The sequence below is a fragment of the Amaranthus tricolor genome, chromosome 5, assembly GCF_026212465.1.
Source record: "Amaranthus tricolor cultivar Red isolate AtriRed21 chromosome 5, ASM2621246v1, whole genome shotgun sequence".
Taxonomy (NCBI): Eukaryota; Viridiplantae; Streptophyta; class Magnoliopsida; order Caryophyllales; family Amaranthaceae; genus Amaranthus; species Amaranthus tricolor.
Window position 1 is genome coordinate 18,358,669 of NC_080051.1, and position 17,565 is coordinate 18,376,233.

Here is a 17,565-nt window from a genome sequence, read left to right on the forward strand (position 1 = left end):
AGTATAAGGTGGATATATCCATTATAGGTATATATAGTTGATCATAGTAGGTAAAGATGAGTTTAAATGTATAAACAGGTGGATAGGTGAAGGTTTAAAGATTGTACCAGACATTAGTGGTAGATAGGTTGTGAATATAAAAATTTTAGATGTGTATGAGAATGAAGGAGAACATATTATACATGTTCGCCCATTTTGCCATCCCTAGTTAAAGTTATTAAAGGATAATAATATATTTGAATCACTATATACTACAAAGTTATTTCTTTACATTGCATGTTGTATTATTTTTGCTTATTTTTATTAGCAACTGATGTGTAAATTTCTTTCTTAATAGATCTACGATAACTTTATATTCATCCTGAATATGACAAGCAAAAGGATTGCTTCTATTTGCATGTTAGTATCGGCTATAAAGTATATTAAATTTGTCTCACCAAAAAGACAATATGTTACAAGAGTAACTCAACTTGGAAGTGTATTAGTGTAAGTGTGTAACCACTCGAGGCTCGGAAGGGCAAAGCCATTAGCCCATTACATAAAGTATTGTATGTAATACGTATTACCTCTCTTTCCCTCCAAAATAACTTGTGCAATTAATGAATTATTCACTCCTAATTCACGGACATTCTCATCAGAAATGGGTTTGCTTAAATCAATGGAGGACGAATATCCTCTGATTGATTCCATCTTCCAGGAGTTTTGTGGGTCCCGTGGCATTTTTACTGGTAATCCTCATCTTCCTTTTCTCATCAATATCTCTAATTCAGTTCTTAATTTCTACTACTAATACTAATTTGCTTATAAACCCTCAAACTTTACAATGAAAATAAACCCTAATTCAATTATTTGCCCTTTTTTTTCCTGAATCCTACCCTACTTGGGATTGTTCGATTTTTGGGATTCTCAAAAAAGTTGTAAACTTTGTCTCAGTAAACATTTCTGGGTTTAGAAGTTTTGTTTTTGTAGTTGTTGTAATTCATGTTAAACTTGTTATAATCTGGTTTTTGGTGTAATTAGATACTTATCTCCTAAATTAATTGAGAATGCGTTTAAATTTAAAATAGGAGGAAAATGAGGATTTATGTTGCATAGGTCTAATTTAAATTTTAAAACCCTGATATTTGACATTTAACCTTCATTTTTTCTTCAGTGGAAGATTTCTTAATTCATGATCTCAATGCTTTGATTTCCTTTGCTGAAAAGCAACCATATTCAGAGAGATTGATACAGGTTTATATTTCTTCAAGTAATAATCATAGAAAAAGAATTAATGAGCTCTATGTTACTCGAACTCATGTATTTATTGAACATTGATAAGTGTCAAATGTCCAGAGTTACTGTCTTATAGAAAAATCAATGAATTTTGGCTGTTCATTTGTCACATTTCATACTCATTTTTAAGTATTGAGGATACATTAGGTGAAATGAAGAGTTTGAGATAACATGAAATGAGCATATACGCATTTATTATGATGCTTGTATTGTGCAAGTTTATAACAGGATTTAATGTGGCTATCTAGGGAATTGATCAACTTCTTTCGGTTGTCAATGGTCTTCATAAACCATGGTTGAATGGCGTGGAGTTATTGAAAGATGCTCAGCAAAATAAGCATACGTTCGCTGTTGCTTTTGAGGAGTATGAATTGAGCTTGAACACTCTTTATTTCATTGTTTAGTGAGAATCATGCTGCTTTTGGGAGTCTAACTTTGTTTCAGTCGGTTTGGATTAGGGATGATCCTATTCTTTATGGGGCCTTTAGAGAAGGTTTTATTACAGAACTAGTTGGACAGTCATGCTCGGGTAAAACACAGGTGAATACTGGCGGCTTCTGCTTCTGTCTCTCAATTTGTTTGTTATATACTTATGCAATTGCACAGAGATTTGGATGGGAGTACAATTGCTGTATTCACATGTGTGGATGTCCTGTATTGTTTAAAATTGGTTTCAAATGTTTTAGGTTTGTCTCCTAGCTGCTGCAAGTGTTGCAAAGGGTTATGCAGGTTGTGTTGTATTTATAGACTCTGGGAACTCCTTTTCTGCTCAACGGATTGCACATTTTGTAAACCAAGATTCTTCTTTTGCTCCAAAACAGGTTTCATTTTCCTTCTTTTTATGAATTTCCAATACTTGTGTGGTTTTCTTTGTTTCTGCATACATTACTTAATTTAGGAGGAAAAGTTTTTGGGAAATTTATCAATCCAATCAAAGCCTACTGCTACTTGTGGGTGATTGCAAAATTCATTTCCGAGTATTGGAAAACATTGCCAATTCCTTATTATTTCCTGATCTGGATCATTGTAGTAGGTCTTGATGGCTCTAGTCTCTTAGTACATTATATTGATATGCTTTGTATTACTCATGAACATTATGATAAAAATATGGGCTCATACGGAGTCTAGTGGGTCGAAACTATATCATATTAGATTTTATAAATTATTAATATTTGAATACAAAAGCAAATGTACAATAATATTTTTGGTGGGATACTTGTTGCGAATGTGTAAAAATTTTAACTCATGTATAAAAATCTAGTGGGTCCAAACTATATTATATTAGATTTGTCACACTCATCAACTAAAATGAACTCTTGTTTCACCTCAACTAATCTCAATGTGTTTTTATGTAAGTGTTTGGTGGTCTGAGTTCATGACAATTGACAACACACTCTTCTACTGGGTGACAACTTTCATGTGGTTCACGCATTCTCTCTTTTGGTGAAAACATTCATGTTGTTCTCCCACTGTTCCTCTTGAAATCCTTGCTCATATTGTACTTGAACATATTGGCGATTGCCCTTTATGTTCTCCCATTTATAGCGATGAATTTCACAATTTGTCTTTTCTACTTTGCCATATGCCCATAATATTATTGTATTTTCCAAATGTTGCCACATCATACTTTTTCTAAAATTTCCCCATGCTTTTCACGACATTCTAGAGTATTTTAACCTTAGCTAGATATTTTTGCCTTGATTTAATATTTTATTCGTCTTTTCTTATTTTCTAAAATAATCTCTGACAAGTCATCTCTTGATGTTAGCCTCAGTGCTGCTCATAATCTTGTTATTAAAGCTCGAGTACCCATGTCACATTCTTGTCGCTTAGACATGGATATGACACTTAAACCATTCTTTTTAGGACAAAATTTTGGAATTCTTTCATAAATGATTTCTAACATGAATATGAGGATATGTCATAACCTTTTTAGCAATTTCAAACATATTTTTGGGCCAAGATGGAGATGAACAGAATTAGCATAGACATATTTGCCGAGGAATTAACAGTTTTTCTCCATTAACCACTTGGGAATCGACATCAATGATTAAATATCAACTTCTTTTTGTAGTACCTTAACCGAGTAAAAAGAATTTCACATGTTTCTGAATGAAAAACAGACATCCAAGACCACTAAATCATGAGGCACACCTCATACGGTCATACCATAGTACAAAAATGTGATTTCGCATATGATCGAATCAATGGTAGCAAAACGGCTTGATGGTTTTGGGGTTGTATCGACCTATATTTTTGTCGCGTAAGATCAAAAACCTTGCAATATGGTCATGATATGATGATACAGGCAATACTTTGGACTGTGCCTCATACGACTCCCGGTTTGAGAAGTTTTTTTGAAATTTCCCTCATAGGACCGTCCAAGTGCCAAATGGAGCTTCCAGTGATCCACATATTTGCTACTTTTTTGAACAAGCTCTTTTATCTTTTCGTTCATTCTTGAATTCGTAATAAATTTATTTAAATATCTTTGCATAGGGGGCCAGAACTCTGTTATTACTTTGACACTATTCCGAAAACTAGCATATATCTTTTTTGGCGTTAAAATGTGATTTAAACTCCCAAAGAATGCATGACATATATCAGAAAATATATATGTAATTCAAATCGTAATATCGTAAGTTTGCAATAAATTTGTTGACCGGGAGAAAATTCTTGAGTCTTCGATATTTTTAGCTTGTAAAACCATAGGAAACTGACAATTGTTTGCTACTGCATTGCCTGCTAAAATGGCTACTTTCCCCCCCTTATGTCCACTTTACATATTTCTTCTAGTCTACTAATGCTTAGTGTCTTCCTTAGTCCTTAACCTTGGACATCTTTGGTTATCTCACTCTATTGATGGACTCTCTGAATTGAGAACACACTTATATTCCAAGTATGACTTCAAATTAAAATGGTTTGTCTCGTTAGCAAGCTATGTCCATTCTCTTTGCTACTCTAAAATTTGTTGCCTTAGGATGCTGTGAAGTTATGTACTTTGTCACTTTTCTCATTAGTTAATTCTAAGAGTGCCCTCTACTTTTGATTAATTTTTTTACAGCTGTATATTCTTTGGTTTGAAGTCTTCGATTTATTTTTTTTGTCATTTTGCTTTAGGGAAATATTGAAGCTCTTGATGTTATAATGATGAAAATATTGTGCTATTCAGCATTTGATATCTTCTCATTGTTTGATGTGCTACATCAACTAGAAATGAAATTGAAAAATCAGGTTTGTTTCTGTCAACCTTTGCTTATGGAACACTGAATACTATGAGATGTCTTATATGGTGTTTATGTTGTGGACCTCTGTATCTTTTGTTAGATTTGTTCTGTTCGGTTGCTCATCGTAGACTCTTTTTCATCTCTCATCATCCCCCTTCTTGGAGGCAATGGTCCTTACAGTAAGATTTTTTTCTATGCAAATTCAGTTTTCAGCATTCCTTGCATTCTATTATGTTTCTACTTCTATTTTTAAGATGTTGCCTTGTAAGATTTCTGCGAATCTATTTGCTAAGGTTAAAATGGTTGGTTCTAAACTAAGGCAAATAAGCTTCTTTTGTTCATTTAATTGCTTCAATTTGATTGTTGATATTGAGTTTTTGTTTTTGGTACCATCATCGACGTCAATGAACTTAACCTTAGTTTTTGATGGATTATATTTTGTCTGTTTTCTATACATTCAAATGTTAAGACTCAAAAGCCTAATGTGCACCTTGTATAACTCAAAAACTATTAGTGTGATATTTGAAGCTAAATAATTCTTATTTTTCCATCATAAACCCTTTATGTAGGTGATCATATAACACTTAATACATTACTCCCTTCTATTTAGCTTATGAATCCCATTTTCGTATTTGTTTAAGTTAGCTTAAATGCTTCATGTCTATTTTGGATAAATTTTCTTTTTTACGTAGTTGAGTCAACTCAAATGTCCTATCAAATTCAATTAAAAACCAATCCCTCTCCTGCTCAAAAGTCACAAGCCATTTTCTTAAAAATTATGCAAAAATAAATGGAACTCCTAGGGCGAGTAGGAAGGATTGCCATTTTTTGGTCCTGGGCATTGCCCAAGGCGTCATTTATCTGTACCTTTTTTCTGTGGGATTCAATGAACATTAGTCGGAGTAGTATTTTTTCAACTAGAGTTCATGTGTTTGGCCATCATCTCAAATGGTGGTAGCCTATTGTACCCGTATAGCTCAATAAACAGTGACTATAAAGCTAAATGTTTCTTTTAGTTCCATCGTAAACCCTTTACAAGGGTAATAATGATCAATAGAAGTGTTGGTATTAGCATTGCCATAAAGTTTATGGTCTTCTCCAGATCTTTATCATTAGATACTTCATATCACTCATTAGTTAGAATCGTACCTGGATATCCATTTATAGTAAGAGGAATGTAATGTCCGATGATGTATGATTTAGGGCTATACTACATCCATCCTTTTGATTTTGCCTTTATCCCTCTTGGATGAAAAAGCTCTCACAAAAACAATCGGAAGTGGCATACTAAATGGATCAGAGTAGTAATGTCATTAAATTCATGGCTACCAGGAAGTGTTTGGTTTCGAGGAAAATATTTATTGTGGCAAAAGGGTTTTTGTGAAAACTACTTTCCATGTTAGTTTTCTTTTGTTTGGTTCGACGGAAAAACTATTTTGTTGGAAACGGGGTAATGGAATGAACTTATTTTCTTTCTAACTTTGAAAAAGAAAGTCTCAACCTCTGAATTTCATTTTACATCTATTGTCAAACCAAACAATGAAAACGGCGGATACAGTTTTTCAAAAAAGCATTTCCCCCAAACCAAACACCCCCAATATTGGACTCAACACTGCTAATTTTTTTTAATTTGTTTACTCTTTCGTAGGTCATGCTTTAATGATTTCGGCTGCAAGTTTACTAAAGAAGATTGCGCATGAATACCACGTCTGTGTTCTGGTGAGTGAGAAGCCTCAAGTTTTTTCTCAAAACTCCGCAATTTTGACATAGGCGCTAAAAAGATGTAAGCACTTGGCAGTTGGAACTTTTAACTGTTACTTCCGGTGGTACTAAATGTAGTCATTGGCTTAGGTGACAAATCACATGGTGGCCGGAGAAGGTGGTACATCGAAACCGGCTCTTGGAGAAAGTTGGAAAAGCATCCCTCATGTGAGGCTTCTCCTCTCTCGTGATCGAGAGAGCAATACAATTTCTGTTATCAGACACCCATCCATGGTATGCTCCTTCACTTGTATAATATCTTTCCAAATTTGTCACATTGTCTACAATATTTGATCATGACCTCTTTACTTGCCATCTCGATAATCGTCAGTTTGCTTTGCTCCCACAGGCTGCTGGTACTCAAGTGAAGTTCAGGATTTCTAACAGTTAACATAGATATTTTTATCTTTAGAATTCCAAGGCCACAACGTCTTATGAAGTTGCCTACTCCAGTAGTCATACGCGACAACTTTATCACTTTGTATAAAACAGTGAGATTCTCGACATGTTCTCCTTGTCTTTAGCTTGTTACTGTAAATCACAAAGGAGCACCGATTTAGTCTGTCTTGACAGAGTAGTATTCCAAGTGAAATTGTCCAGGAGACCTCAAAGCAACAACAGGCATAGCCGCACAGGCCCTGTCCCTGCCCCTCAGATTTATCCTTTTCGATAATGCATTTTGGTACATAAGGGATGTAAGGGCGCTGAATGCAACATTTTATTACTTCAATGTTGAAACAAAGGATACATTGACGGTTACGTTGAGAATGGTTCTCCCTTCTCAAAATTTGTTGTACACAGTAGTTTATTGTGCTCAACTATAAAATAAATGGTTTATAAAGTAACATTGCTTAATACTTATGATATTAATACCGTTATACCGATAATCCATCCATAATGGAAAGAAAAGAAATCTATACCTTTTGAGTTTTAGGAGCAATTTGGTGTTGATAATAATGTATTAATAGTATAATATATATAACAATAAACTGAATACTTTTGAGTAGATTTACGATTGATCGATTATATTTTTATTCATTCACAAAAGGGGTTATAGCAAGTCTTACACCGACAAGCACTACAATCCATCATCAATTAAGAATTTATTCATAAGTTACTATTCATATACGTATTCTTTTATTGTTCATTCATATATCTGTTCACCGATTATTTAATCCAACAATTGCAATTCTTATTTCTCTTCACATAAAACATTTGTCTCATGTATATATATTTTTTAAGTCTCATCTTATTTTTATATATTGGCATTTGGCATGTAACTGATCAATATTTTTCAGGTTAGATTCTCACCGGCCGGGTATATGATGAGTTGAATTCTCCATTGTTTTATCTCTTTGCCATGGAATAACCTTAACCTTCCTCTATATCTTTTCTCCATTCTTTCCGAATTACACGCCGCTTGTTCCGAACATGATGAATTACATGGATGAACAAACATTGAGACTGCAATAATATTGAACCTTGGATTCAATCTAAACCTTGCAATAAAACATGTTCAAGCTTCATTCTTTCAAAATCCCACAAACAATCATCAAATCACAATTCAGAACCATAACATCATCCAATTACAAATCTCAAAAACCACCTTTCAAGCGGCACAAACGCAAACTCAAACCTAAACCCATACCATTTCTCACTGATCTCAAGCAACTTCATGACTCAAATGAAGCTCTTGATCTTTTTACCCATTACACTCAAATCGGGTTCAAACATGATTTCCCTTCTTACTCATCTCTCCTTTACAAACTTGCTCGTTCTCGAAACTTTCACCACATTGACCCACTTCTTGATTTCATCAAAAAACGTGGAATTCGTTGTAACGAAACATTATTTATGGGTTTGATGCAACATTATGGAAAATGTCAGCTAGTTGATAAAGCTATTCAATTGTTTAATGAAATGCCTAAATTTAATTGTGAAAGAAAGTTGCAGTCTTTTAATACTTTGCTTAATGTCCTTATTGATAATGACCGATTCTCTGATGCTAATGATATGTTTTTGAGGTCTAAAGAATTGGGTTTTCGGTTAAATTCGGTTTCTTATAACATAATGATGAAAGGCTGGTTGGTAAAGGGTGATTTGGAGAATGCAATCAAAGTGTTTGACGAAATGCTTGATAGACAAGTACAACCTAGTGTTGTAAGTTATAATAGTTTGATTGGTTTTTTGTGTAAGAAAGGTGAGATTGGTAAGGGTATGAAGTTGCTTATTGATATGACTAAGAAAGGAAAGCATCCTAATGCTGTTACTTATGGGATTTTGATGGAAGGGTTTTGTTCTTTAGGGAAGTATAATGAGGCTAAGAAGATGATGTTTGATATGGAGTATCGGGGTTGCAAACCACAGGTTTCCAATTTTGGGATTTTAATGACTCATCTCGCGCGAAGAGGGAAGCTTGATGAAGCTAAGTCTTTGCTCATTGAAATGAGGAAGAAAGGGTTGAAACCAGATGTTGTAACTTATAATATATTGGTGAACTTTTTGTGTAAAGAAGGGAGAGTTGAGGAGGCTTATAAAGTTCTTGTTGATATGCAAATTAAGGGGTGTGAGCCTAATGCAGCTACTTATAGAATGTTAGTTGATGGATTTTGTCGAGTGGATGAGTATGAGAGGGGTTTAAGTATCCTACATGCTATGATTACAAGTCGCCATTTTCCTCGTGTTGAAAGTTTTGATTGTTTGGTTACAGGTTTGCTTAAGAACGGAAAGATGGATGATGCTTACTTTGTTTTGGAGGAGATGGAGAAGAGGAATGTGAGATTGCTGCCCGGGAAATGGGAGTCTCTAGTTGTGGAGTTCTGTGGTAGTAATGATACCATTGATCAACTAGTGAGTGAACTATGCTCTTTTAATTCTTAGCTTAAAGTTGTAGTTGTGACATATTTAGTGTGCTTTGATGCTATGACAATATAAAAAACTTGTTGACTGATATTTTTAAGATGCTTAAGCTCTTGATGAAGAAAATAATCTATAGCATGGCATCCCAACATGGATCATAGGATGCCTTTTAAAAGTCATCCCATTACTCATTACTCGTTACTCATAATACTAATGGTTATGATCGGGTTTCTCAGTGCACTCTTGAATCAAGTATTTAAGTGATGAGGGGAAGACAGAAATAGCACAAGTATTCTTGATGGATTTGTGAAATCGACATCTTTAAGATTTTCTGTCACGTTAAGATAATGTCACAAGTAGGCCCTCGTTCTATTTTGTTTGTCCATCTTTTGGTAGTTTTTAATTAATATTTGTCTATATATGGCCAAACGTAAGAGAACAAAGGGAGTTATGATTAACGGGCAGAGAGAGTTGTGGGTTAGCATTGTGGTTGAGCGTTTACTCTAGTGATAGAGGTTTTATTTTCACCATCTATAGGAAGGATTAATATTATCTCCCCGTGCTTGTAGTAGTTCTCTAGCCTACTTTCGAATTAAACGAAGGGAAAAATTTGAAATTGTAATTTTCCAAAGTGGGAAGTGATTGAGGAAACATCCCTGTTAGACTTAAAGTACTTGAGTACTGATTGTGCTTTACTTTGATTCTGGATTATAGAGTTTATGGCCCAGCTTAGAGAAAGAAGAAAAGTGGGTTGGCTTGGGATTCTGTTTCATTGGAAATTATATTAGGCTGGGTAACTAATATAATATAAGTACAATATGGGCTTTGCTCAAGTAAATCAAGTTTGATGGGCTAATTGCCAACTTTTTACGATGAAAAAATATAGTAGCTTATCCAAATACAGCTGACTGAAGTCTAGGTGGAATATTTTAATGTGAGGATGAGTTGTGCCATTAGCAGTTAGCACCTGAAATCTCCCATTTAATCTATTCCCCTGTAAAGATCTTGAGGTTTAGGTTTTTTTTGTTCTAACCAATACACCATGAGATGATTAAAAGGCCTAGTAACTACTCCACCTCCATCAACTCCATCTTGTTATTCTTGTTTAGCTCACTTTTGCCTGCATATATAAGCGCAAATGGTTGTCCTTCAGATTCATCAGTTGATCAATACAAAACCAACCAACTACCTCTTACATAAACACGCTTCGGGTCGAAAACTACCAATGGCTTTTTCGGTAAAGAGCAACATTTTCCAACTTACACTAATCTTTCTCATTGCATTTGTGACCTCAGCTCGAGTCATTGATGAATTAGCTGCACCAGTTGCTGATGATGCTCCACCTACTACAGCAGGAGTTGGGGCTACTGGCGGAGTAGCCGCCCCTGGAGGTGGGGCTGCTGCTGGTGTCACTGCTCCAGGAGGTGGAGTTCCAGGAGGAGTAACTGCCCCAGGAGGTGGGGCTGCTAACGGAGCTTCTACCACAGGAGGAGCTGCTGGAGGAGCTGGAGCCGTCTCTGGGGGGGCCGCTGGTGGTGCTGGTGGGGCCAGTGTTGGAGCTGTAGTAAATGGTGCACATCCTGATTTGGTCTTTTTCATGCACGACATATTGGGAGGGTCCAACCCTACAGCCAAAGCAATCACCGGTGTTGTTACCAACCCAGCTGTTAGTGGTCAGGTGCCGTTTGCTAAGCCCAACGGTGCAGTCCTTCCTACAAACAACGGTGTCCCACAAAACAACGACAACTCGGGAATCATCAACAACAACAATATGCCGTTCCTCATGGGTCTTGGTGGTGTAAACCCTAATGTCATGCAGAACAATGGCAACAACTTCATCGGAGGGAATGGATTCCCTGTCATGAATGGTGCCCAGCTCTCTTCAGGGAATACACTGCAGCAGCTTATGTTCGGGACTATGATTGCTGTTGATGACGAGCTCACCGAAGGGCACGAACTCAATTCCGGTATGCTGGGTCGTGCTCAAGGTTTCTACGTCTACAGCTCCGTAGATGGGAAGATGCAAACTCTGGCCTTTACTGCTATGTTCCAAGAAGGTGGATATCATGACAGTCTGAACTTCTTTGGGATTCATCAGACTGCAGTTTCTGAATCTGTTATTTCTGTCATGGGTGGAACCGGGAAGTACACTAATGCTAAGGGATTCGCTGTTGTTAAAACACTTCCTCCTGTGAATCAACACGAGACTGACGGCCTTGAGACGGTGCTCGAGTTCTCTGTTTTTCTGACTTACTAGTGAGTTTAAAATGTGTAATTATTATTATGGTTTCTGATTTCTAGTGTAATGTGGAATCTGTGTGAATTAAAATTCGAGTGTTAAAGAAAATTATTACTTCCTCCATTCCATAATACTCGCTACATTTTCTATTTTTCGCAATTTCATATTGCTTGCTACATTTCCGTTTTTAGTAATAAAATAATCATTTAAAGTTCTACCTACCCCTATTTTTATCCTACTCTATACTCTAATAAAATACTATATTATACTCTATAAAGTAACCTAACAACCTATTTTTTCTTTTTCTTTTTCAATTAACAATAATAAAATACTATACTCTATAAAGTAAACAATCAGCTACAGTATAGGACAATCACTTTTCTTAATTTTCGTACCCATGCAAATGTAGCAATAATTATGGAACGGAGGAAGTATATGTCAGGGAGTAAAGTAGTGTTATTACTTTGCTTAATGGAGGCTTTCATCTGAGAAAATTTGAAATAGATTAGATTAATTATAAAAAAAACACAAAATAAGAGCAAAATTAATTTATTTTCAAATGTAAGCGATTCTAGCCCTAGAGCTCAGGTTCAGCGCTGTTCGCAGCAGAGGCAAATTCGTCAAAAAAAGTCAACCGAGTTGTTCCCACTTGCGAACGGTGGAAAACCTGGTCAAACAGAATCAACTCGACTAACTGCGAACAGGAGGTTGACTCTGTTTGACCAGGCTCCTCTGTTTGCACTTTGAAAGAAGCTGTTGTATTTAGAGACATATCTATTCGCACTTACTAACTCAAAACAGGTGATTTGGTCAAAAAAAAAAGTCAACAACTCTGTTCGCAGTTGGTAAGTGCGAACAGCTTCTTTGGCTTTTTTTTTGAATCAAACCACTTGTTCGTAGTTAGTAAGTGCGAACAGACCCATACCTTAAATTTGGGATTTAGGCGCTTATATTTGGAAATAAGTTAATTTTGTTCTTATTTGGTGCTTTTTTTATATAATTAATCTTATTCATTTCAAATTTTCTTCACTTCATTTAAATGTGATCTAGGCCCAGGCCCATTGATCTGTCAAGAGGTTGGACTTGACCCATTATGAAAATTAATCTTCATTGGTGGGCTTCCCGGGAAGAATTGTTACAAAAAATACCTATCGGCCTTATAACGCTATTAAAGAATTAATCTCAATTTGTCTCATATAATTGAACAATTCTTTATTAAGATCATCTCATCGTGAAGGACTTAATATGAGTGGACTCAATTCTAATTTATGAAAAATGAAAAATTAAAAACTGTTACTAGTAAATTACGGTAATTATCTGTTGCTTAAGTTTAACTAATTTTAATTTTTTATAAATACAAATGAATTTGGACTATTTGTATGGGATCGTCTCACGGTGAGACGGTCTCATACAAGATTTGTTGCATATACTTTGCTTATGTTGCTAAATATGTACTTCGTATGTTATTCACAAATTCTCAAAGAGACGGTGTTATAAAGGAGTAATCGACAACTAAGACAAATAACAAATAAATAGAAGAAATAAATAGATACAATTAATATAAAATTATAATAATTATTAAAAAAATTTGAAAATTAAGCGGGACAATCTGAGTAGAATTTGAATGCAAATGAGTATAAATGTTGGGAACGTACACAATGCATTAAATAATTGACATTTATTTTTGCAATCATGATTTTACTATGTAAATTTGGTATCAATTTGTTTGAGAATATATTGTTATTTACATCAAAGGTCATTTCAGCCTCCTTGTTCTTCATTGACTCACCACTATGCAAATCGATTTCTTCTCTTCAACTGAATTGAACTTAAACGCGTTGAATGTTGAAATAAAATCTTCAAACAGGTTTAACAATGAAAAACAAATGAAAAATATAATTCAAAAGATCTCTTTCAAATATAGTTTATTATAATAAATTCAACAATAACAAGTATAATAAACTTCCCTTATCTTGAGAACAATCTCTCAAGATCACAAATACTAAAGCAAAGTAAGAATACTCTCAAGTTTCTAATAATGCAATAGCCCTTTCAACAATATGTGTGTTTTGTGGCGAATGTTACTATGAGTGATGAATCCTATTTATAGGCAAGGTATTCATCACTCTTAATTAGAGGTGTTCATTCGGGTGATCGGGTTGATTTCGGACGGGTGTCATTCGGTTCGGTTGTATTTCGGATCAGTTATTTTTCGGCTGTGTGTTACAACGGGTCACACTCGGGTCGAGTCGGTTAGTCACGGTTCGGTTGAAGATCGGTTATTCAAGCTATCGGGTTAGCATCAGTTCGGTGTCGGTTGAAGTTCGTGTCGAGTGTCAATCAGTCTCGGGTTGTCATCGATTACTAATTGCTTCAGTTTTGTCAGGTACAGATCAGGTTCGAGTTTTTTTTTAAAAGTAAAATTCAGCTACGTATTACTAATTACTATCGATCGAATCAATATCAAATTAAGTTGTTAGTCAATTTGTAATTGATGACAAGATTCCCTTTATTTAAAGCAAAATAGTTAAAATGCAAATCAATTAGTAATCATTATTACTTTGTTACTTTTACTTGTTTGACCGAAAATTAAGATTATAAAGTTCTATCAATATTCATCTAATTCGATTAAAAGTAGTTAAATAAATATTGACCATTGATTAATAACTCTAAATATAGAAAACCATGTACTTATAAAATTTAATTTATTAAAATATCTAACACTTTATTAGATTAACAAATAAGATGATTAAATATGAGTCTATCATACTTCTATGTTAAAAATTGATTTAGGTTTACAGCAGTTCAATCTAAAATTCATTCGGGTTAAATCGGTTTTAGCCGGATAGAATTCGGTTTCGAGCATGATACGAGTCGGATATTACTCGGGTCGGTCATTATTAGGTTCGGGTAATCTCGGTTGACTGTTATGTGCCGGTTACAAAAATCGGTTACAGTTCGGGTTCAGCTTTCCCATTTTCGGTTGTCAACCGGTTCAGGTACAATTTCGGTTCAGGTACTGTCGGTTCGATAAACCAAAAAAAGGAACACATTTTCGGGTTGATTTACTTTCGGTTTCGGTTCGGATTTTCGAGTCGGGTCACTTTTGAACAGCTCTACTCTTAATATTCCCTCATAAATCACCATAAACTGACATGTAACATCCCAATTAACACCCTAATTAACTATGACAATAAACATTACAATAAACAATAGAGTAATGCACCACATTATTGCATAGTCACTACAAATTCTGACCAAAAACAGAACCCAATGTAGTCTGTTGGACTTCCGCTGATCGAGCTTCCTGTGAAACTACTGACTTGTTCTGGACATCTTGCTCGACCGAGCCAACATAGCTCGACCGGTCGAGCCAGGCACGGCTCGATCAAGCGGCTGATCGAGCCACTCACAGTCTGTTTCTTTTCTTGTTGCTTTGATCAAACAACTCTCATCAGCCGTTCTAAACCTTAAACCACTCATATCCGACACATCTTTATCGACCCTCTCTAAAGTACAAGACAAAGCATGTTCGATTATATGTTTAAAGTTAACATCGTCAATTCAAATTATTGGCACTTGCTTTAACAAAAGTAAATATTAAACCGAACAAATTAAAATATAAAAGACCCTTTATTTAGAAGGAACAAAAATGCACATTAGCGATCACAGTCTAATGTTAGAATGTTGATTTACGCAAAATATTGCAAACTCTCGTCTAGATTTATTCAGTTACTCTTGTGACATAATGTTTAGTGAGACGATTTCAAATAAAAAGTTCATACGTTATAATTTGTGTTATTGGCCTATTTAAATCATATATGCAGCGCATCTCACCATAATATCATCTCATACAAACTTAGATTTGTGAAAGTTATTAGGTTTAATTGTCATAAATAACCTTATTATTTGTAAATTTAGCTTTAATTATCAGTGAAGCTAAAATTTATATTAAAAAACTTGGTATAAAAAGTCAAAATCAATATCAAACTGTAACTAAACATTATCCAATATTATAAATAATTAATATATTTAAAATTATCAGACAACATATTAGCGAAAAAAATCATATAACAACAAACATCAAAATCAAAAAACTAAAAAAACTAAAGCTACATAATTTCTTTCACTTTTTAACTTAAAAAATATTTTCCAATCTTGATCAAAATGTAACAAGTAAAAAAATAGAAGAGTATAAGCTAATTAATCACTTAATCAAAATGAACATATAACTAAAATAATTACTAAAATAAAAATAAAAATAATTAAAAGCTTCAACTAACCCCATTTGCTCACTAATAATTCAAAAGACATGGTTATATTTTCATGCATTAAATCAAGTAAAAGTGGGTGAACAAAGCAAGTAAGCAACAAAACAAAGTAATCTTTCTTCGGCCAAAAGGGTTGCATTACGTCTACTTTTTTGAAACAAAATTTGCAACTATCATTTTCATGTAGTTTTTTTTACCATGATAATCGGCTGTGAAAATTCTCTTTACTCTTCATACATCACTTTCGGCCTTTATTTGAGCATACAACTTATAAGTGTACAAATCTTATATGAATGATTTGAAATTTATTTATTTGGCCCATTTGAATATAGACATTTGTGTTGTTCACTTTGAGTGGAAGCATCATTTTCGGTTGAGTAACTTCTAAATTGAATTATTATAATTTATATAATACTCAAATTATCCCATTTTCTATATTAGTCTGTCTTAATAAATTTGCTTTACTTTTATTTTTGGAAAAAAGCCAAAAATAAATCAAGCAATATTGGGGTATAATTTTTATAAATATGTTGTAGGTGAATTTATTTTCAATCAATCAAGCAAAAGTTAATTTATTATTGACAAATTCCCCTTTTATTTTTTGAATATAATTTCATTAATTACTTTCACTCTCTATGTTCTCTCTCTTATTTTTAACTATTCCAGTATTTTAATTTATTGTTTAATTTTTTAGGCTTTGTATCAAAAGTCAGACTTCGAATTGCTGGGATAAAGGAATGGATGCAATCATGCAAACAAGGACTAAGCTCATAGAAAGGGATATTTCATTGGAAAAGCATTTGGAAAATAAGGACTAAAGTGGCCAATTTGTTATTTTTATTCAGCATTGTATTCATGTTTGATTAAGGGCAAGTTTTGACCTATGGCATGTATACCCTCTAACTTATAAGTATAGAAATCTTATATGCATATTTGTTGGATATCTAGAGAGAAGAATTGGTGGATATTGAATGATGTTGTAATTGGTGAATATTTTGTATTAAGGGATTTGAAGTTTTACGAAATTGAAATTCTTTTTGCGCTCTCGCAATACTCTTTCACTAATGTTGTTGCACCTAATTTTAATTACAGCGATACTTCTTGTATGATCATCTTGGTATCTTGATGCAAACATTATGTTAACAATGGGGATATGATTTATGAGATTAGAGTTGGACCTGTAAGTAGGGATGGTCATGGGTCCAGGACCCTGTTGGACCCGTTCCTTTTTTAAGGGTCTGGGTCTTATTTTTTGAGACCCATCGAATCCGAGTAGAATCTGGATCCAAAAAACATTTGACGGGTCTGGGTACGGGTTCGGGTCCGGGTCTCAAGGTACAGACCCGGATCCGGACACAAACCCGACCTCGAGACCCAGACCTTAGACCCGCCCCTCAGACTCGGACTTGAACTCGAACCCTATACAATTAAATATTTATTTTACTTTTTAGTAATTATTTTGTATTTGAATTTCATAGACTCGAACAAGTGTTTGTAATACAATAATAAGTTGCTTATAAAAATACAAAAAGACTCGCAAAGGGTTCAATTTTGACAATCAAAGAGACTTTGTTTAAGACCCATTAAGGACCCATCAAGGACCCTAGACCCGTTAAATCCGGAGGGTCTGGGTCTGGGTCTGGGTCTGAAAATTTTGGACCCTTAGGGTCCAGATTCGGGTATGGATCTACAAATAATAAAAGGGTCCGGGTTCGAATCTGGCAAAACCCGCTCCAGACCTGCCCCATGACCATCCTTACCTGTAAGCGCTATGAACAACGAGATAGAAGGTAGTAACGTTGAAGTCGATACTCATGGCAAAAATGTGGCCTCAAATAATGGTTTAGGTAGTACTTTGTTAGAGGAGGTTATGGCCACTCGAACTGTTGTTAAGAGTGAGCCAAGAGGAAAAGATAAATATGGTATCCATCTA

At 34.6% G+C, this 17,565-nt stretch overlaps 3 protein-coding genes across 4 annotated transcripts; all 3 read left to right on the top strand.

Moving 5' to 3' along the window:
* Positions 1-503: 503 nt before the first annotated feature.
* LOC130812522 (DNA repair protein RAD51 homolog 4) lies at positions 504-7,751 on the top strand. 2 transcript variants are annotated; one of them, XM_057678015.1, is made up of 10 exons: positions 507-728; positions 1,154-1,233; positions 1,524-1,639; positions 1,734-1,815; positions 1,962-2,096; positions 4,396-4,509; positions 4,603-4,681; positions 6,151-6,221; positions 6,354-6,497; positions 6,613-7,751. In XM_057678015.1, exons 1-10 carry the CDS (start codon positions 641-643, stop codon positions 6,652-6,654), a joined length of 951 nt encoding a protein of 316 aa, XP_057533998.1. In that variant the 5' UTR covers positions 507-640; the 3' UTR covers positions 6,655-7,751. The 2 variants fall into 2 exon arrangements, with proteins under 2 accessions (XP_057533999.1, XP_057533998.1); XM_057678016.1 differs by lacking the exon at positions 6,613-7,751 and having other exon boundaries at positions 504-728; positions 6,151-6,285; positions 6,354-6,491.
* Positions 7,752-7,775: 24 nt separating this feature from the next.
* LOC130812520 (pentatricopeptide repeat-containing protein At1g07740, mitochondrial) lies at positions 7,776-11,489 on the top strand. Its single transcript, XM_057678012.1, has 2 exons — positions 7,776-9,113; positions 10,418-11,489. Exons 1-2 carry the CDS (start codon positions 7,776-7,778, stop codon positions 10,436-10,438), a joined length of 1,359 nt encoding a protein of 452 aa, XP_057533995.1. The 3' UTR covers positions 10,439-11,489.
* Positions 9,275-11,489, top strand: LOC130812521 (dirigent protein 10-like). The gene has a single exon (XM_057678013.1). The coding sequence runs from the start codon at positions 10,261-10,263 to the stop codon at positions 11,377-11,379; it is 1,119 nt and encodes a 372-aa protein (XP_057533996.1). The 5' UTR covers positions 9,275-10,260; the 3' UTR covers positions 11,380-11,489.
* Positions 11,490-17,565: the final 6,076 nt, after the last annotated feature.

Excerpts from the sequence above, each read along its gene's own strand:
- LOC130812520 (XM_057678012.1), top strand. The coding sequence starts at position 7,776 with ATGTTCAAGCTTCATTCTTTCAAAATCCCACAAACAATCATCAAATCA. Across the intron at positions 9,114-10,417 it reads ATGATACCATTGATCAACTA|CTCGAGTCATTGATGAATTA; the intron begins GTGAGTGAACTA and ends TTGTGACCTCAG.
- LOC130812522 (XM_057678015.1), top strand. The coding sequence starts at position 641 with ATGGGTTTGCTTAAATCAATGGAGGACGAATATCCTCTGATTGATTCC. Across the intron at positions 2,097-4,395 it reads CTTCTTTTGCTCCAAAACAG|GGAAATATTGAAGCTCTTGA; the intron begins GTTTCATTTTCC and ends ATTTTGCTTTAG. Across the intron at positions 6,222-6,353 it reads AATACCACGTCTGTGTTCTG|GTGACAAATCACATGGTGGC; the intron begins GTGAGTGAGAAG and ends TCATTGGCTTAG.
- LOC130812521 (XM_057678013.1), top strand. The coding sequence starts at position 10,261 with ATGGTTGTCCTTCAGATTCATCAGTTGATCAATACAAAACCAACCAAC.